Consider the following 22,081-nt stretch of genomic DNA (forward strand, 5'->3'; position numbering starts at 1 on the left):
TGACTATACGTTGTGGTGACCAACAAAATTTCTCATCCGATGAAATTTCTCCCAATTTGAAAAGAAAAAAAAAGAGAGAGAAATTGTTTTTTTCACTAATCAATATCTGTTTAACCATTGATTGTTAATATTAAAAAAATTCATTTTTTAATTCTTTTATGGTGCTTAAAACTTACAAATTATGACATCTTTATTTGGAAAATTTTATTTCATTAGGCAACACACACACACAAAGCAAAATTGAAATGGTGGCATTTGATGGATCATTTGCTTCAACAGAGACATCTACTAAGAATAGACTGATAAAGAGCACACTGACTATAGCTAATGAGCCAAACAAGAAACCTAAATAACGACACCTCACATAGAAATGATTTTTATTATGCAATGAATGAATGTATCTATCGCCCTCCATAAGTTGCTATTTGCACAATCTGAAAATTAATACAAAAAAGCATGTGATATTGCACAAATGAGAAAAAGAGTAACCATCTGTTCTCGATAGTTAATTCACATTACAAAGCTATATCTCATGTCAGCTTAAATCCATCGTTACAAAAATTAAAAAATCTGAAAGCTAACCTTTATGAAATTGGAACCACAAATTTACAAGTAACCAAGCCAACATCTGTATGGCACCACTTCTTATACAGGATGATCGAAGATGATAACTGAAGGTCTTGGTATATGTAGACAAAAGGAAGTTGCAAAAATTAGTTGTTTTGGATATTAACAAGTAGCTTGCAGAGCTCTTAGCATTATCGATTTCGAGATTGAGGTTGATCCAGTGAAGAACTGCTGGAGTGAGGGGATGATTCTTGGCTTTCGGGCATCTCCATCTGCGTAGGCAATAGTTTGAGAAAACTTCCTTGGATAGGCTGACTTGCCGGAGCTATATCCATGTCTGCATGACCAGATGAGCAGAGTAATGATTGTGATGATATAACCGAACTTAAATTAGAAAAGGTAAGAAAGGTCATTACCAAACAATGATTTGATGGTTGGCCTCTTTGGCTTGTTACTCTTTTTCTTCAGTTCAGCTGTATATAAATGATGCATAATAAAACTGTAAGAGAATTGACAAGACAGTAACTCAAGAAAGTTGAAGAGAGAGAACAACCAATCCCTGGAACTTCATGGTCGTTTACAATTTCAAAATTTTTGTATGTATAGCCCACAAAGTTTACATCCTTAGATGGAAGCATCTGTAATATGAAAAAGGAAAACAATTAACATTTAAACATACATAATTGCAATTAAAATATATAATCTGACTTAAATTTTAAATTAATTTTTTTGATATTCTGAGCAAGATTACCAATTGCAGCCAAGTCAAGAGCAATAACTTCTGTTCAAACAAAGAGCTAAAGCATTACAGGGAAACAGCTTTAGGAGTGTTGAGCTACATTAATTATTGGGTATTCAATATATTATGAAAGATCTTTACCTTACAACTGACAAGACCATGTACATTTTCCACATCAAAGGCTAGATTGTTCATTTCAAGATTTTTTTACTTTCCCATCTTTCTATCTGCACATAGGTCCTAATACAAATAATGCACTGCATCATAAACCAAACTGACCAAAGATTCTATCGTTAATAAAGGCAAAACCTTTACAGTCAAAAGTGAAACCAATAAATCCTGAATTCATATGGTAATTGATAGATTTCTTTTAGACAAGTCAATCACAAGACTCTGATTGTTTAGTAGCTACAAGAATAACTGCATACAAATGCCAAGAGACAAAACCATGTATGTAAGAGAACACTAAGTGTCAATCATGAATCATAATGATTCCAGTGGAGATCCATATCAACACTAATGAATTCCATAATCAGCAAAACTTCAACTTGAACAGGTACATAACCATATGGAATCAACTTAAAAATTATACCTCACACAATAACATATAAGAGCAAGACACTTAACAATCTCCTGGAAAGCATAATCATTATCACATCAGAAAATATATATTTTATAGGAGACAACAAAGCAAAACATACCTTCCTCCATGGGCCAGACTTTGAAGAAGTCTCGACTGCTGCAGAGGTCTGCATCATAATGCAAGTCAATTGAAGTTTCGAGAAAGAATAGGCATGAAAATATACTTCGAAAATTGATGATAATATTTTCCCTTTGTTATGAAAGTAATCTTCAAAAATCCATTTAAGTCAACAAGTGCTTCCTAATACAAATAGAAAAATCACACAAAGAGTCTTGTATCCAATACATTCTAAGAAAATCCATCTGCTGAAAAACATATACATTGTCATGCACAGAAATCATCTCCTTCATTACCATCTTACACAACTTACAACATCCAATTATACAGAACATAGAAAAGAATAAAACGGTAAAGTTCAAAAATATACTTTATTTACATGTTAATACTGTGGCACAAGTTTCATGTAGGTTCTACATGGTAAGTAGGACTAGAGTAGTGACAGAGCAAAGAGACAACAACACAAATGCAGTCCCAAGTCAAACAGGAACAAGAAGAGATGCGACAGATTGCACCACACATCAATAAAACAGGTGAAGCCATTAAAACATAACTGGTTTCAATGTATGTTTATTCACAAAATAACATTTCTCGTTGCTAACAAATTAACACTGTAGAGATCCAAGAATTCTCAAATCGGTATACCTCCTCAAATTTCTCAAAGTTTTGAGTATCCAACTCATCGTTGACCTCTGGTTTGAAAGCAGCATCCATCTCGTATAGACTTTCCCACTGGATACCTCTAAACCATACATGCGCCTGAAATGGACCACAATGGCAATAATAAATTAATAATAACTTTGGACAGAATCCGTATAAACCGGCCATCAAAGATACCTTCAAAAGTACAGACCTTTATTTCATGGGCACCTTTTGTCCCAAGTCTATGCTCTACATTGCATAGAAGTCTGCTAATAAGATCTTTAGCTTCAGATGAAAGCTTAGCCTCTTCAGGGAACTTTAAGTGGTTTCTCCAGTTTACAATCTGCAAAATAGGAGAAAAGCAAATCAATGTTAACATATTAAAACAGTACTAACACTTTAGCCAGTTATTGAAACTTTGAAAGTCCTTCTAGATCAAGACTAAATTCCCATATGCAGTTTGCCAAAAGAAAAGCTCTAGGTCTGTTAAATCAGAGCAAGGATTGTTGTGGCACAAACTGGCACATGCCTATCAGTGCTGAAACCTGTCGAGCTACAGTGAGCCATGCCAACAATGCTGAGACATGGCCATGCCAATTTTTGGCATGTCTTGACCCACACAGGGGGCAGGCCAACAGGCCTAGCATGACACATACTGTGCCAAAACAGTCCATGCCACAAAATGGGAATTCCTGCTGTAAAATTTCCAAGTATCTTATGTAATTGCTGGTAAGGTGCAAAAGCCATTGCCCTAAACGTCTTTGACCAACCAAAGGATTAAGCAAGCATAGCAGTTCCAATGTTCTTGTTACAGGATCAAATTTCACCAAATTTAATGTTCAAATTTAATAGAGGTGGTGACAGCCCAAAAGATCTCTTAAGGTATCACAATGTAGACACCATTCTGATCAGATCTAATCTTGTATATAATTAACATAAATGTGAGGACTAGAGCAAATTGCACTTAACAGGGTTGGTTGCTTGAGCAAAGTTTGCAGGAACTATAGTTGATATGAGTTTTTAATGATATGGTAGAAGGAGAAAGACAAATTTGTTAATGTCAGCGACTCCATATCAAGGATGAAGCCAAAAGAATTGGACTCCTGGCCCCTGCATGATGAATTAGGATGGCACCGTGAAGATAATATCTTGCTCTCTGCATGATAAATGGAAGCACATATCGATAAGTTAATTGCAACAACATTCTAGTCATATGCAGGTAAGACAGGACAGGAATCTATAGCAGGGCTAATTACATATTACCCTCTGTAGTTAGCTACCTTTAGCATCTCGATCCTTATACTTTCAAAAGTTATATTGAGATCCCTATACTTACGAAAGTGAAATATTTAACCCGTTGCTCCAACAAAGCCCTTCTCTCTTTCTTGATTTTTAACTTTGTATAGAGATCTCAAAATTTCACTTTCGTAAGTATAGGAAACTAAATATAATTTTTAAAAATATTAGGACCGGAATGCTAAACATAGCTAATTACAAGGGATAATATGTAATTAGCCCTCTATAGCAATAGTGAAGGCGCACTAAAGGTAATTTATTACTATTGGCCGAGGTTCGTCGTATCGAGATGCACCACTTAGTATGGGCGGTACGTACTAGTCCAATAGGGGACCAATATGGGTGGTACATTGGTACATCCCACCATACCACGTCGGTACAGGTCGGAATGCCTGGGTACGTACGATACTGATAGCTGGTCGGTACACCAATACAAACCAGTAAGATGAACCAAGCTATTGACCCAGTACAATGGAAGCAAAGAACTGAAATACATATTAAATTCAAGAACCTAGATGACAGCTCGTTACTACAAGTGATTCAAATTATTTGAAAAGAAAAACAATAGCCATTTCAACAAGTAATTCAGGTCCATAACAGTGATTTAAAAAGGCGCTCGGGTGCTCGCCTAGGCGCTCGGGCGAGGCGAGGCGAGGCCCGAGCGCCTCGCTAATCTCCCAGGCGGCGCGCTTCAAACAGGCGCCGCTTGGGCGCTCGCCCGAGCCCAGGCGCTCGGCGCTTCGGGCAAGCGCCTGGGTTAACCAAGGCAACCGAACCAGGATTTTAGGTCTGGTTCGGTCTCTGATGGTTAGTTGGTTCGATTCGCCAGGCCCGAGCGCCTCGCTAATCTCCCAGGCGGCGCGCTTCAAACAGGCGCTGGGCGCTTCGGGCGAGCGCCTGGGTTAACCAAGGCGACCGAACCAGGATTTTAGGTCTGGTTCGGTCCTGGTTCGGTCTCTGATGGTTAGTTGGTTCAATCGAACCAACTAAAATCGATATAAGTGAGAACCCAACCCTAACCCTCGCCGCTGCCGCTCCCAATCCCGATCTCGCTGCTCGCAAACGCTGCCTCTGTCGCCGCTCGCGCCTCCCGCTGCTCGCCGCTCCCGCTCCTGCTGCCGCTGTCGCTGCTCACAAACGTTGTCGCCGCTCGCCGCTCCTGCTCCCGCTCCCGCTGCTCGCCGCTACCGCTGTCGTCGCTGCCTCCTTACACTCCGCTGCCGCTTCCTCTTTTCTCAGTCAGCAGGCTCAGCACTCCCTTACACTTCCTTCTTCTCCTTCTGTTAACAGTATACTGTTAACAGTATACTGTATACTGTTAACAGTATACTGTATACTGTTAATATTGTTATGTTTATTTAAAATTATTAATTTTCAATACTGTTAATAGATTTTCTTAATTTAATAACATATTTTAATTTAAAATTTTAAATAATTATATTTATTAATTATATTATATATTTTTATATTTTAGCGCCTCGCTTCGCTCAGGCGAGCGCCTAGCGCCTCGGGCGTTTTTGGACCTTGGCGTCTTTTAGCACCTAGCGCTTTTTAAATCACCGGTCCATAAGACCCACCAAGGCTGATTTCAAAGGGTGAATTGAGGATGTTTTAAGTATGCTCTAACAGCAATCCTGGGCAACTTAGAAAGATCTGTGTTATAATGACAAATGATATATCATGGTGGCGTGAGTATAATATTGAAGTACAAGCTGGATTCAGAAAAAGAAATTATAGATGCCCATCTCAGAATAAAAGCTCAAGTCAGAGAGACTGTATTTTGCTTATTGTTCTTCTTTTTTTCCTCTAAATCTAACTTAACTAAGTAAAGTTCAAGGGGCATCACGACGAGAGTCATAATCTATCAGACAAAAAGCGAGTTAACCACTTATCCAGAATCAAATCCTCGATTTCAAATTGGGAAAAAAAAGTGAAAATGTTTGTGACAAAACAACAGACCTTTCTACATGTCGACATTGGATCTTCAGAATAGAATGGCGGGTAACCTACAAGCATTTCATACATAATTGCTCCAAGCGACCACCTAAAAATAACATGCTGTCAGGACATTTACATATATTTTCCAAACAGAAAATAGGAGAACCAACCAGTCACATTCCACTCCATATCCTTTCTTTAACAGAACTTCTGGAGCAATGTAATCAGGTGTGCCAACAGTTGAGTAAGCCTGTATTCAGAAAAGATCATACAACAAAATGAGAACATGCTAGCATAAAAAAAGATGCTAAAATATCTCCTCTAAGCATGGAAACATAAATTGCCATGGATTTTGGATGAGAAACATAAAGTGGCAATTTAGTAACTAGCTATAAAGAAGTAAGAGGTTAAGTTCTAAACTTCAAATTATGAGGTAGAAATAAAATGAAAATAGAGTATTCATGCAGGACTAATAACTTCATGTTGGTGAGGCAAGTATTTGTACTAGTGGCATGACATACCTCTAATTTTAGTCATCAACTATTATCACCATAAAATATTCAAGCTAACCCAAAAAGGAATAGGGCTTTCTTGTTTATGCTTAATGAACATTCACAGGACCGTCTGTGCAGTAATTTGCTTTCTCAGAATGCATATTATAATTGTTCAAGTAAATAAAGAAGTCATATAATCTCAAATTGAATAGTTAAAAGGTCCATCTAAAAGCATTAAGTAAAATTCTACAGTGAACAACAATCACAAATTCTAAAGTCAAATGCAACCAGCCAATCTAAAGTAAAAATAATTTTGAATTTTACCAGCATCCGTCTGTTCTTTTGCCAGTGTTGTAATTGTTCCTGTTGAGTACGCCTAGGAGCAGGAGCGACATTAAATCGCTTATCATCCAGAGTAGGCCTGATATTTCTTCCCATTGCATGTTCAGGCTCATTGAGATTTGGAAAACTACTACTATCCAGAGGTTTGCACAAGCCAAAATCTGAGAGCTTCATGTGACCATGTCGGTCTAACAATAAATTGTCTGGTTTAATGTCCCTGGAAAGATACTACCAAGGTTAATTAAACCAGTGTTGTTCAAGAAGAGAGAAAAGTATAAGCATTGGAAGAGGCATACCTGTGAATGTAATTATGTTTATGAATGGATTCAATTGCTAATACTGTTTCTGCAACATAAAATCTGGCCTCATCCTCTGTCAATGTATCCTTACGCATAAGTAAAGTCATCATGTCACCGCCAGGAAGATACTCCATGATGAGATATAAATACTCTTCGTCTTGAAAAGAAAAATAGAGTTTGACTATGTAGGCACTATCCACCTCTGCAAGTAGGTTTCTTTCAGCTTTCACATGCTCCACCTACAAAGCATGCAGAAGTAGGTCGATGGATTGTAAAAATTTATGTAAGTTATGGGCAAATGACAATAGAAGTATAAAACTATACCTGACCCCTGCGAAGCATTTCAGATTTTTTAAGCTTTTTCATTGCATAGACATGCCCAGTAGTTTTCTCTTTACAAATCCTCACCTGCATAAATATGATGAAGCCAGATCAATCGTCCAGTTGAGCAGTCAGTGGTAGCTAAGTTTTGATCATCAAGCCAAAAGCATAATAAAAGTATGCTAGGTAGTGGCATGAATATATTCCATTTCATTGACAATCTTAAAACATTGGCTGGTTGACAGTAGGTCAAATAATCTTTTGATGCCAAGAAACAGAGTTAAGCAAGAATAAGACCTGACATGATGATACTGTGTTCAGGTCTGATGTCATCAAATAAGCAAATTACATCAAATCCTTATGTCAAATAAAGGTATCTCAAAAAAGGCCAAATTCTTGTATAGTGGAATATGTATCCAACAATCCAATTAAAACTCACAAGGAACATCCAAATAAGAAATTTGAAGGCTAGTTCCAAGAGAAAGGAGAAAGGAAAAACAACAGCATTAGGAAAATTGACCTTGCATCCAAAAATAAAAGCAAGCTCTTCAAAGATCAGAAGCTTGCACTAAATGGCAAACATACAGCCACTTTACAATTAAAAACCATGTAGATTAAGTCAGTTTAGAAGGAAGGGCAGACCAAACAAACTCTTCTAGCAGACTGAACAACCTTTGCAGCAGATTAAGGCGTAAAATATTAGCAACAATCTTTTCCAGTTCCCTAAAATTTTGATTTAGATATTAGTCGTAATCAGTAATTCAGTATATCTATATATTATGCAATAGAAAACGGACAAGTGTATCATGATGTCGAAGATAAAATTTTCGCCCCAACAAATTCAATGACACTATGTAACTGAGAATGCGGGAAGAACTTAAGCATAAAATAACCTCTCCGAAGGCCCCCCTTCCAATGATGGTCAGAAGTTCAAAGTCATCCACTCCCATTTTATGCCTTTGACGACGCATGTATTCTGTCTCTTTCTTTTCTAAATTCTTCAGAATATTGTTCTGCTCTTCCTCAGAAACTTCTGCATCAGCAAGCTTCCTCTCCAACATCCAGCGCCTGAAATTAGCATCCATTGAAACAAAAACAAATGTTTAAGTGAAAAGTGTTTACTCCACCAATCCATTAAAAAAACTAAGCATTTAGAAATGAAAACCAGTCTTAGAATAAGAGGCACAAATAACAATGTCATAGTGTCAAATGCAATCCAAAAATCATTGCAAGGAAGAATTTAAGGCACTGGTCATACGTGAGAAATAAGAACGGTAATGATCAATAATGAGAAGCAATAAAAGCAATTGGCTACCAATTGAACCTCACTTGATCTTCCAAAAAAAGGTCATGAAAGATAATTACAACGAACTGAAAAAACAGGTAAAATTATGAAGGGAAAGGTATATGAACTAGAACATTGCAAAAGTACTTTGCAGGCCATTCTTTCAATATTTGGCAAGTCAAAGAATTTAGACAATCTAATGGTTATCAATATGTAGTTTGAGCCCACATATTGACATGACCAATATATAAATAAAGGCGGTGAGGTGAGGAATATAGGCCAAGGAAAAGAGCAACAATATCAAGGGTAATTTTTTTCTTACATATTAAAATAGATGTGTATAGTCAGGAAAAAAAATACTGATGCCAATATTTAGTTGAAGACTACATATTAAGAGGCTAGAAGGCAATACTCAGATAGAAGTCTGTCTAAACCTGAAACTGTTTGTGACATGTATAAAGAACTCTTGAAACCAAAGTACTTGAGCAAAATAAACAAATGAACTTAATGCAGATGTGCCTTAGGTATATATCAACCAAAAGATATCTCTTTACTTCAAAACTATATTTCTGATATTCCAAGGAGACAGTATTGCATGTAATGCTTATCATGCATATGATTTAGTACTAATAAATAATACAACGTCAAAGGAGACCTGTAGAGCACCAACTGAACGGGGTGAGTCAATAGTACTAGAAGACTAGTACAGGACAAAGAAAACCTTATTAGAAACAATAGAAAGAGAAAAAATATGACTCTGAATTTGTCTAGTGTTGCTCTCAACAAGACCAATGGTTGGAGAATATCCATGTCACTAACCCAAATACTCACAACCTTACAGCTTGTGAAAAAAGAAATTCAAGTCAGAAAAGCAAGGTAAAGGGAAAGACACAAAAGTATTGTCAGAAGGTGTAAGTAGAAATGAGGAAACAATTATGACACAATTGACAGAGAAGAGTCAATAACACAATGAAGGCAATGAGGCAAATGAAAGCATTACCAATTGATTTGTACTGGAAATATATCTAATTTTATAGACTTAAGTGAAAACAATATCTGTGCCATCAAAAGAAAAACTTTCCTTGATGCTACCAGGGTGATAGTTCTTTCCAGCTGATGAATAACACATTTGATAGACATGAAGATGCAAGCTAGATGGTTGAAAGCCAACTACTAGTCAACAGCAAATTTGACAGACCATATGGATTGTGAAAAGTGACAAATAGCTTCAGTTTATATGTGGTTTCAAGATCAACTCTTATCCGATGAATGGTGCATGTAAACAAGGAAAGGTTTCTACTAGTGGAGTTCTCTGAGACGTCCAAGAGAATGAATGGTTCACATCATACAATTCGCTGAAACAAGTGCATTAACAAAATTATGCATCGACTCTAACGGGTTCCACAAAGAGGCAACATAGCAGTTTAGTCAAACACAGAGATCAGTGGTTTCAGCCTTCATCTTTTCTTAGAATAAAGATTTCCGATGCCATAACCCAAAACCTAGAAAGTAGAAACCCTTCAGAAGAAGGTCAAAAAGAGAAGTATACATCAGAAAGAATCACCTCTCTTTTCGATCTTGTAATGACTTCATCTGGGCCTTGTAATGGTTTTCGATGTACTGCTTCGCGGCGGCAACCTTCTGCTTCGTGATGTTCGAAGGTGCCTCATCAATTGGTGGCTTCTGCATATCCTTCACGCTTCCTGCTTCCTTCTTCGCCGGTCCAGGCTTGACTTTCTCCCCTCGAGGTTGCAATTTATGAAACCAGCTTCTCGCGGAATCCATCTTCGATCACAACCAGAACATTTCCAAAGATCAAAATCATAAACCAGAGATACAGTGATTCTAATCTAGACATCCCAATCTACACCAAACAGGACATAGTATGGGCACCAAATACGGCAATTCCTTGAACGGAACAAAGAACCTCAGAGCACCGAACATCCGCTCTAAAATTCCCAATAAAGACGATATTTGTTCGCATCGAAACCTATACGCACACCTGATTTCAAACAAGAAACAGCAAAATCTCACTCAAAACCCACTCAAAATCTTACCACTTGAAGATTCCTCTTCCGGGAGACCAATTTGAGCCTATAAAATGCCAAGATCCGTAGAACTGGTGGAGTTACTGCAGCAGTTGACCGTGCTCGACCAAGAAAACACCAAATCGGAGCGTTCCAGTGGGGGAACAACTCCCTACCTGGATCTCAAGATCGTCGATAGACTGAATTCTTCCCTTTCCTTTCGCAGCGCGCTGATTCGATCGGCACCGGCGTCGCTTTGGCACTCCGCGACCACCACCACTACCACTACCCTCGAGGCTTCGCCCGCTTGCCCTGCACCTTCCTCCCACCACGCGATCAAATCAAGAATAAGCCCATTAAAATGGCAACGGTAAAAAAACAAAAAATGGAAAAAGACGATATGTCATGGCTCTTTTTGCACATACACCCCTTCCATGTATTTATTTTCATGGTTACTCTATAAAATCAAACATTTAATTATAATCACATATAAATTATGTTAAAAAAAATTCTCTCATGTCATCCATCCACTATTATAGCATATTTTTTTTTTCGTGGTTTTGTGCTTCGATTAACTATTGAATTCATTTAATAGATAAACAAAATATTATTACTATAAAAATTATGTGTCTGCAGAGGGATGTATGTGCAAAAGAGCCCATTTTAACTTCTCACTCACGGGGATACCCTCACGGCCAAGCAACGCGTTTCGCGTTGGAGACCAAAACCGCCGGACCCAAAAGAGTACCCATCGGTACGACACGCGCTTTCGGCTGACAGGTTGTCCCCACGCGGCTCGTTTCGGAGGAGCGACTGCCTTTCAAACGAATACCCTAAAACACACCCCGATCAGCTCGAGCATTGGCGGCCACGAGGGGGTGTTGTGTCCGCATCATAGTCATTGAGATCGATGAGTTAACGGACGAGATCATCCGGGTGCCTTTGTGGGCTTTTCTTATGGTCTGGTCTTATGAGCTGCGTTAACTTTCATAAGAAATTAGTTTAAAATTATATTTATATTCATTCAATAAAGTATATTTTGAACTTATTTTTTCACTTACTTTAAATTTAACTCTTATATGCAACTTTATCTATATATTTTTAATATGATCTGTTATTAAGTCAACCTAATTTTTTTGATGAGTATAAATAAATAAAAGGAATATATAACATAAGAAATTAAATATATATATATATATATATATATATATATAAATGTAAGGACAAAATGGTATGTGCTGATGTGATAGCATTTCTTGTCTCTGTCAATTTCCGAATAAAGCCGGATCGGAAGCAAACACGCAACAAAGACTGTCGAAAGAAAGAAAGAGAGAGTGAGAGAAAAAGAGTTTGCAATGCTCCTAAATTTCATGTGAAGTTGATCCAATAATTCCAGTCATATTAGAACTGACTTGAGAGGAGGATTGGAATCTTGACAGATTGGATGGAGTCTTATCTATAATGCCTCCTTGAGCTGTCTCATGTGGTTTTGATTTTTGATATTTATTTTCATGCTGGAAACCATGAGTTGCATGTTCTTCAGGTCTGATGATGCTTCACGTCTTTGTCTCACAAAGGGGTTTTCTTGTGTGGGAAGGAGAAGAAGGACTGGATTATTAAATGAAAGGATGTGCCGATGCCTCGTCGATCTGCAAGTCTCTTCATCATGGTTGGAGAAACCCAATGCTATTCATGGAGTTGCAGCAAAGTCAATCCCATGCTGATGGATGGATGCAAATTCAATTCGAGTGCTCTTGTCTTGGATGACAAACATCGTGTTTATTATTCTGTCACTTATGAACTGCAAAAACAGATTGATTTTATCTCATGATGATCATGACAACAGTCGAGAGCACAATGTGACAATGCAAGATCAAAGGTAGGTTACAAAACATTTGTAGGTAGGTTTATCCTGCACGCCGGCTGCGAGTCCTGGATCGATCTGTCATGGATGGGATATCTCAGAATTTGGCAGAACTTGGGGTGCTCAGAGACCTTCCCCTCGCTTGCAGAGACAGGTCAGAGATCGTCCTCCCCGTCTTCGATTCAGTCTCAGTGTTCAGCAGATTCTCATGCATGGCATCACACAGCTGATCATGGGTGGTTGCATGGCCGAGCACCTGCAACGATCATTTACATGTAAGGAGAGAAGGAACAACAAGAAGTAAGCACAATCTACGCTGTCTCACTGCTTTCCTTCGTTAAAGACAGCTGGTCGGCAGACCATCGCCCAACTGTGGCAATAGTGTTCCAAGTTCTTGCTGACTCTAGCAATCATCAAAATGCACTTGTATTGCCCAATTGTATTACCACATTGCGACGAAACGAACGAACGAACTCACGAACGAACTCTTCCAATACAAACATGAAACCTCAAGGAAGTGCAGCATAAGCAAGAACACGACTTGCGGAAAAAAAAAACGAAAACCTGTTGTGGGTTCACGTTCTGAGTGGTTGCTTCCCGGATGAGCTGAGCTTGTCCAAATTCTGCATCGTCTTGTCCTCTTACTGCTTGGGCCATCGTCTCTTGGATGTTGTGATGGATATGAAGCGAGGGAGAGGGTGAGGAGGGATCAAAGGAAGGAGTAGTGGAGAATCTTACATTCATACGATCTATATTTATATGTAGAGAGAGAGATGAGCTCAAATCACAGATCCTGGAAACCATGTGGTGGTAGCAAGTGGTTGGTCGTGAGGGAAAACATGGAAAGATTTGACCGAGAAAACTGGAGGAATTGGAGACAGCAGAGCTTTTGTAGATCGATAAATGAATTCACCACAAGACAAGGCGGTCATATTTTAACAAGGAAAAAAGCAACCCTCGTAGAACAATGTAAGATTACATTCAGACTCAATGAGTTAAATATCTCATCACGACAAATAAGATCGATCCATCATCCAGCAGTGCAAGTCATAATATGTTGGACTGTGTGCCACGACGACGAAGCCGATATGTAGGAAGACAGTAATAATCAAGATACACACTCAGATCCCAAGTGGCTTGGATGGCTTGGTTTATACGGTTAGACATTATTTGTTATTTTCATCTTGGAATTAAGCAAAGTCTATGAGGTGCAGAGTAAACGACATTAATTTAATCTTCTATCATTAGCATCCATGGTGTGGTGGCGCAGTTGGCTAGCGCGTAGGTCTCATAGCTTCATTGAGGAATCCTGAGGTCGAGAGTTCGAGCCTCTCTCACCCCAACTTCTTTTTTCTATTTGTCAATTTTCAATTTATTTATGATTAATATATAATAATAATAATAATAATAAACAAATATATTTTAAGAAAAAGGACTTCGCTTCTTTGGATTTGGGTGTTTTGGTTTTGCTGACTAAATTAATTTGTTTATATGGGGATTTTAAATTTATAGCAAAAAATGAACATGATAATGGAGATAAAATTCTTCGTGGAAGTCTGATGATATACATAAACAACCAACTATTTATGGTAATAAGATCCTGCAATCAAATTCTCATTGTGATTAGAATCTTGAACATTCTAGAAAACATGAGAGTTTTGGGTTGGGTGGGGGGTGGGGGGACAAGCGTAGGAAGAGAAGGGCTGCCAAGTGGTTCAGAAGAAACATTATGCAAAATGTACAACTGGACAGCTCACATAAAGAAAGCTTTATTATTTAATGGAACTATCAAGCACGCAATCATGTATAACGATTGATGAACTATCCGTCCGTATCAGGTAAGCCTCACAGTTTGACATTCAAAAGTTTTCTGTGTCGCAACCAACTATCAGGTATTTAATCATGCACGACTCTTGTTGACATAATAGCATCCATCTGTGGACATTTCTGTTGGAATATTACATTGTAATGGCAAGTGGAGGACGACTATTATCCAACAAAAAGAACTAAGATTGCAAGCTACATGTTGCAGTGTGTCACCGTGTGTCAATATGAAATGGACATAACTAGTAACCTTACCCAAAATCAAGGAACAATTAATTCATTACATCAAGACAAGCATACATAAGATAGCCAGCATGGGGGTAATTAACCATAAACATGTCCCCCTTTTAACTTATATATGTATATACTATCAGAAGTTGCAACTTTGCAGTGCATATTGCGTATAATTTACAAAATTAAAAGAATATGGTGCCAGGGGCATTGCATCGGTTGTCCAGCAAATTCGATAACTTCAATCTCCAACTTTACAATCTTAAATACCAAGACGATATGTGGAAACAAATGTCACTTTTTTCCAGTGGTCACTCCGACAACAAGATTGCTAACCTGCACCATAGTATATTTGTAGTTGATTCAGCGACCTGTGATTTTAGAATGTACGGCAGTCAAGACTAAAATGTTACCAGTTTGCCACTTTCATCGACTGACATTGGGTTCTCAACAACAACCGTCGTGTTTTGCACTTGAGAAGCAGACTGTAGAAAGGAAAGTAAAGTCAGTGTCTGAAGACAAAATTGATGTTGCCCATCAAAGCAATTTGGTTTCCAGGAAGAGAATTAGCGGGGCATACAGCTGAAGGTGGCGCAGGTGTCGGTCCATTAAGCCTATGCATGGTTGACACCGGGAGTCTCATACCATCCATTTGCTATAAATAGGTAAATAGGGAAACCCAAAATACTTCAGAAAAAGAACTGTGAGCTTAAAGATGTTCGACAGTAAGATGGTGAATTATGAAAAGCGGTGGCAAGAACAAACTACAGTCTCAAAATTTACCCCGACATTTGTCACATAATGACATATGGCACACTTGACAGATGGTGCTCCGTAAGGATACATCAGAGTTGTATGACAATGGCCACATCTCACGTTAGCAACCTGATTTACTGCAGTGCACACAGAAACTACAATTAATTGAACACAAGACAATTAAATCTCTTTATACAAGCACATATACACACACACACACACTCACCCATCAGAGACTACTTGGTGAACATTCATTGATATTGAATAAGCACAGCAATGGACACAGTTTTTATTCTTTCTCAGTAGGAGAAACATAATCTCATCAAAATAGTGGCATAACATCAAAACTCTAAAAGTGTATTCAAGTACATATTATTATGAAACAGCAAAAAAATGAATGGCTTTAAGAACCATCTGTTACATGGCTTTTTATTTCTTTACAGCATAAATGAGTAGAATAAAATGAAGAGGATAAAATTCATTTGTCATGCAACAATGTGGTAAAGTATAAATATATGATGACACCAAAGCAACTTTCCCATGCAAGAAAATATTAATAAAAAAATTAAGGATAACTTTTTGTATATGTACACCTCACAAAATTCCCCTTTACCACATAAATTCCAACAAATTTATGATCTATTTGTATAAGTCTATAAACCTACTTTTTACTTAAACAACTGCCAATGGGCTTTACAACTATTAAAATCTTATCGTTTAAATATGAACAAAAAGCTTCTAAAATTATTCAATTTTTGTCTAAGAAACAAGCCTTAAATAATTTGCATGTATCCTGTGAAAAAAGGGATCAATTGAGAATTTTACAAGTGAATCTTTAGATCTTCTTTCATGCCAAAGATGATGAAATTTCAGCACTGATGACAATTGACTCAGAGGGTTTAACACAAAAAAAGGTAGGTTTAAAGGTGTGCACATATAACAGTACATCTTAAGACAACACATTAAAGGCATCCCCATCAGGTACATATGCAAGTAAAAAACACAAATGACAATTGAAGAAGATCATGAAAGAACCCCTGAGCAAGAAAAGATGGATGCAGCTAAGAAGAGTTCCTGGGCAGATATTTGACAATAAAAACATGAAAAGAATCTATGACTGATAGCTATGTAGTACAATACTATGATTTAGAAACTGAAGATCACCACAACTCACAGTAGCAAATTCACACCAATGACTAATCTCACTCAGCCTCTCCAAACGGGAGATAGAATGATGCCCACATTATATAAAAAAAACCCAATGATAATGCACCCAGCAGCTCGACGACATATTCCCTAAAACAATACAATCAAACCAGGAAAGGTACCAGAAAAGAACTCTTGCACTTGTTTTCATGTTGTTCAGGTTGAAATATGTGTTTGATGGAACAAAATATAGAAAATCAAGTACCCAAGTTTATCTCAACAAGGCATGTGATGAACCCAAAGTAAAGATAAGTCAAAGAACACAGATTGCAGAATTTCTAGATTTAATTTTTCAAATTCAGTCTAAAACAAGAAATTTCACCAAATCATTAGTTCAGAACTAAAGATGACAGTGAAGAAGAATAGCATTGATGACCAACTGAACGCTAATTGCAGATTGAGCAGCAATACAATGGTTCTTACAACATGAAGCCAGAAATGAGATCAGAATAGGGGATTGCTATTAACAAAAGGGATAGAGCTACACATCTGCAATAAGTTTGTAGAGCATGCATGACCTAGCATCAGTATGACCTTCTAGTATAAAGGGAAGGAAAAGAGCAAAGATGAATAACAGAGACAAAGATTGAACTAATAACAAATAAAGAAAAAAAAAGGTAGCCTGAACACTTTTGTACCTAAGACCTCCTCTCAGAGATCTGACCTCGTGATAGGACCTTTGTGCCTCAAATTTGAAACACATCACAAGCAGAAAAGAAAGAACCACTTGTGTCATCACCCTTTGAAATTAGTAATGCAATATTTATGAGAAACGGAAAATAATTCAACCTATACTTTTCTATTTTTAATTCAACCTATACATATGGAGTTATAATTGTGCAATGGGAAACCACGGTGGCTGATATCAGCCTTCATCGCACTTAGTGAACAGCCAATCACCCCACCCTTCTAGTCTCTCACTGTTCCATTTCTAATTGTCTCCATCGGTACATGCAAAGGACTAAAGACCAGCTACAACATAAGGTCAATATAATGTCCAAATTACATAGGCAGGTTAGCAGCAGCTCTAGATAGTACTAAAGTCTTACGTAGCGGATGATAGTTGAAAAAGAAATAAGCCAAAAAAAGTTTTAATCAATAAAGTCCTCGCTGAAATTAGACTACGCTAACATAAGCCTTCATTTTTGTTACATAAATGGTATTAGTTGTTCTTTTTTACAACATTCATTTATTAAATACTACAAAAATAATTTTGGATGCCCAGAAGATCAAGCTATTTATTTATTAAGACAACTAAAGAAAAATATAGAGAAAAAAATTGCATGTGGTTCTTGTTGATTTACAAAAAGCTAACGATAGAGTTCTTTTGGATTTATTATGATGGGTTTTAGAAAAGAAAGATATGTGCACTAATTATATTGATATTATTAACGATATATATGATAATATAGCCACTAGTATTAAAAATATAAAGAGTTTGTCTTGTGAATTTCCTATTAACATAAGATTACATTAATGATCCACATTAAATCCCTACATTTTAATATTGATAATGGATAGACATGCTATTGTTGATGATATTGTCATAGTTAACGATAGTTTAAATGAAATTAATCTTAAACTTGAATTGTAAGGGCATTCCTTCCTTGGTAACTAAAAGTTTTAGATTAGGTAGGATTAAAACTAAATATATGAGATATAATTTTAGTAATATTAGCAAAAGAAAAAAGAATATAGGTATAAGTTGGATAGATAAGAAGTTTCTTTAAGTAAGCTTTACGTATCTTGGATCAAATATTTAATAAGATGAAGAGATTGATAAAGATATTATTCATAAAGTAAAAACTTGATTATTAAAATAGCGAGGGATGTCAGAAGTCTCATGATATCATTAAATAATTTTGAGGCTAAAAATAAAATTTTACACAATAATTGTTAGACCACAATGATTATGCATTCGAGTGTTGGGTAATTAAGAAACAACATATACAAAATATTTATATTGCTAAGATGAGAATATTGAGGTGAATTTATCGAGTTATTGTGAACGATAGAAAAAAATATTTTTATTAGTTAACAATTAGGTTTCACTTCGATAAAAGATAAAATAAGGGAGGATTGTTTAAGATGGTATGGACATGTGCTCAAGAGACATATGGATCAATAGTTAGAATTGGTGAAATGATTATTAGTGATTAAAGGAGAGGTAGAAAAACTAAAAATACTTTAATAAAAATATAAATAAAAATTTAAATACTCTCAATTCAACTAAACATATGACTTTTTTTTCAGATCTTAATAATGGCAAAAGATCCATGTAGCTAACCCCAAATAATTGGGATTTAAGGATTTGTTGTTGTAGTAGAAAAGAATTTCAGTATATCTTGTCAGTCTGGCTCATTATGAACAATAGCTCCTTTGTGCAAAAGAAACAATTTCCCAAGACCCAATTTATAACTTCAGAAAGAGGTCACAAGATAATTCAGAATAAAATGTTTAACTATAAAAGTAAATTCTGCAATAAAACAAGTGTTTGAATAAGTAGCCAGAAGAAAGTGTCAAATTGATAGTAGAAAGGCTTGAGTTGTTATAGAAAGGAAATGATGCTCTTACAGTTCTGACAAATAAAGATATAAGGGACTTGAATACAAGTGTATTTGTATGAGAGAACACAAACCCTCCAAGCAACAATGTCAATTAAGAGGTATGTGCAGCAACTATTCTCTGGCTAATTAGGATCTTAATAACCACAAAAGATCCATGTAGTCGATCCCAAATAATTGAGACTTACGGCTTTATTGTTGTTGTTGTTGTTGTTGTTGTTGCAGCAACTATTCTCAGGATACATTGAGTAACTTATTGAAAATGCTATTAGGATAGTTAAAACAAAATATGTCACACAAATAAGTTATAACTAAATAAGTATTAAAAAAAAAAAGAAACCAAAGCATCACAAAAATGTTCTTCACATCTTAGAATATCGAGGGTTTCTTTAACATGACAAAGTTTCCATTTCATGTATCACACAATCATTACAAAAGAACCTCTAGGCTCTGTGGAGTCACAGAATTGCTAATCAATACTACATATCGGTTAACAGCAAACAAAAAGCACAGACCTGGTCTAGTGATATTGATAGTGTTGCAGCAGGAGCATCTAACAGTTGTTGCACCATGAACATGCATCAATAGCGTTCGACAACCTCCACATATAAGCTGAGCCATCTCCATTCCTGCACACAGATCAACTAAATCTTCCATAGACAAATCCACCATGTCTCCACTTAACCAAAGCAGAGAACAGCCTTAAGCACAACTGAGCACACTTAAAGATATATCTACCAATTTAACAACCAATATCACATCACATGTATGTTATTTTCCTTCAATTAGATATCCTTTCTTTGATAGCATACATCAAGTATGGTCAGGATAGCCTCTAAGGTTTTTGGAGGGCGGTCTATGGATATGTTGGTATGCAATGTGCACCCATATTATGCCAGCCACAAGGAACAATTCAAATATTTTCAAGGTACAGAAGTAAACCACTACATTTTGTTGGTAATATAGGTTTGTGATGCTTGCATACCAAGCCATGTAAAATGCACATGTGGAGCAATCAACAGAGTTAAATGACAAGAAGGAATGATGTAGACGAAGCACCTGGAGGCGGGACTGTAGTTATGGTGCTGCATATTGCACAACAGACGCTAGCGGCTCCCCTGGGATATAAAAGAACGTTCCTACATCCACTACAAACCAGTTGGCCCTGCATGCCTGGACTAATCATAAACAACGTTACCAATAGGTGAGCACAAGTAAAATGGTGCAAGAAAATTCCATCTAATCCTCAGATTCATCTGCCTGAATACAGGCGATCAATGTAAGCCGAAAACAAAAGGACCAATTTTCGCGCTACAAAATAGAAGAACACAACAATAATTAGATTTTGCCAGTAGCAAAAGAGGGAATTAAACGCGGCAACAGTAGGAAAGAAAACATCTTGATAATAACCCAAAATCCAAGAATACAACATCAGAAAAAGCCCTAAATACCAATCATAAAAAAAACACCATGATCACGAAATCATTTTGATCCGAGTCATCCCGAATTTCCTGAAATCAAAAGGGAAAAGAACGATGTCGTTGGCAGCCGAAACCAATTAAAATTTCCCCCAGAGAAGCAAGCGATTCAATCAAGGAAGATCAGGTATCGTAACCGCCTCGGAAGGCACAGATCAGAGGAACTCCCACAATTCTTCAGATATCGCAGCCCAAACACTCGCAGAAACAACGAATCCAAGGAAGACCGACTTGCCTCCAAAGAATCGGGGGTGGAATCGCCAAAATATGAACGGGCTCGACACGGGGATATCCCAACAAGAAGGTGAAACCCTCCTCCGGAGACGCCAGACGAAACAGGGGTCGCAAGATTATGGTACGAGAGGAAGGCTTTCGTTAATTAATGGCTTCGGAGCTTCGAGATTCTTCGTGGGGGACGGACGCGGAGCCGATCGATTTGGTCATTTGTTATTTCTTTTTCCTGTCCCTCTTTTGATTTGATCAAGAGAGAGAGAGAGAGCTATTTGGTAATTTGTCATTTCATTTTCCTCTCTTCCTCTTATATATATATATATATATATATATATATATATATATATATATTATAATTTATATATTATAATTTTATAAATATTCATCTATTCTCTTTTATTGTAATTTTATAAATATTCATCTATTCTCTTTCCGGTCTTTATCCTCATGAGGTCACACATTTGTGTGTGACGCTTTCCTTTCTCGTTTATTACCTTCATTGTTTTTTATCCGTTAGTATCGTCCACTCGTTGTCTATTCCCATTGCAAGGCTCATATCTCTGTCTAATATTTTCTCTGCCTATCGTGTCTATTGTCTTTGCCCCCTGCTCTTATCATGATGTCTCATCGCTTTCATGTGATACTTTCCTCACCCATCATACCCATTACCTTTACCCCTTCTTTACCCGTCACATTTATCATTTCTACATCCTACTTGTCATCGCAAGGCCATACTTGTCGTGTCTATCACCTTCGCTCTTCCTCTGCTCCATAGGATGAAAGTGATGGACACGAAGAGTGAGGAAAGACGCATAGAGGCACAGGTGATAAGTGTCACAGGCATAGAATGAACGGAGGCTACGAGTACGATAAGTGGGGAAGACATTGCATAATAACGACAAGACCCCGTGGTGGAAGCAAGGCGCGAAGGCGATGAGTGTGATGGGTAGGAAAGGCATTATATAGAGGCATAGAGCCTCGCAGTGGGAGCAAGGGGAGGCAACAAGCAAGCAATATTGATATGACAAAGGCGAAAGGTGGGCAACACCAACATGCCTAAGATAGTGGAGGCAACGAGTAAAAAAGAAAAAAAAATTATATTTACAAAATTATAACAAATAGGTGATACTATCTAAGAAAAAAGGAAACAATGGTGTCTTTATTAAAAAAATAAAAAAAAAGTTTTTTCAAGAGAAATCATCCAACTAGAAATTCAAGGTTGAAGATTTAAAAAGATTGAGAAATTAAATATTATACATAGATTTTTTTTTGTATGC

The 22,081-nt window shown here is 37.0% G+C and overlaps 2 protein-coding genes and 1 long non-coding RNA gene across 3 annotated transcripts; all 3 read right to left on the minus strand.

Annotated features, from left to right (window-relative positions):
* Window positions 1–473: 473 nt before the first annotated feature.
* Window positions 474–11,000, minus strand: LOC135678085 (uncharacterized). The gene is made up of 14 exons (XM_065190449.1): window positions 10,681–11,000; window positions 10,188–10,408; window positions 8,232–8,406; window positions 7,342–7,425; window positions 7,015–7,256; window positions 6,701–6,935; window positions 6,053–6,132; window positions 5,904–5,988; window positions 2,860–2,991; window positions 2,652–2,765; window positions 2,008–2,055; window positions 1,121–1,205; window positions 984–1,040; window positions 474–904 (listed from the first exon to the last, which is right to left on the minus strand). The coding sequence occupies exons 2-14, from the start codon at window positions 10,406–10,408 to the stop codon at window positions 759–761; spliced, it is 1,704 nt and encodes a 567-aa protein (XP_065046521.1). The 5' UTR covers window positions 10,681–11,000; the 3' UTR covers window positions 474–758.
* A 1,452-nt stretch (window positions 11,001–12,452) lies between these two features.
* Window positions 12,453–13,488, minus strand: LOC135679810 (uncharacterized). Its single transcript, XR_010515338.1, has 2 exons — window positions 13,079–13,488; window positions 12,453–12,770 (listed from the first exon to the last, which is right to left on the minus strand). It is a non-coding gene; the product is annotated as an uncharacterized LOC135679810 (long non-coding RNA).
* A 1,111-nt stretch (window positions 13,489–14,599) lies between these two features.
* Window positions 14,600–21,041, minus strand: LOC135678086 (protein LOL3-like). Its single transcript, XM_065190452.1, has 7 exons — window positions 20,809–21,041; window positions 20,155–20,268; window positions 19,611–19,724; window positions 15,353–15,462; window positions 15,150–15,224; window positions 14,983–15,054; window positions 14,600–14,905 (listed from the first exon to the last, which is right to left on the minus strand). The coding sequence occupies exons 2-7, from the start codon at window positions 20,264–20,266 to the stop codon at window positions 14,864–14,866; spliced, it is 525 nt and encodes a 174-aa protein (XP_065046524.1). The 5' UTR covers window positions 20,267–20,268; window positions 20,809–21,041; the 3' UTR covers window positions 14,600–14,863.
* Window positions 21,042–22,081: the final 1,040 nt, after the last annotated feature.

This window comes from Musa acuminata, chromosome BXJ1-7 (genome assembly GCF_036884655.1).
Source record: "Musa acuminata AAA Group cultivar baxijiao chromosome BXJ1-7, Cavendish_Baxijiao_AAA, whole genome shotgun sequence".
NCBI classification, from domain to species: domain Eukaryota; kingdom Viridiplantae; phylum Streptophyta; class Magnoliopsida; order Zingiberales; family Musaceae; genus Musa; species Musa acuminata.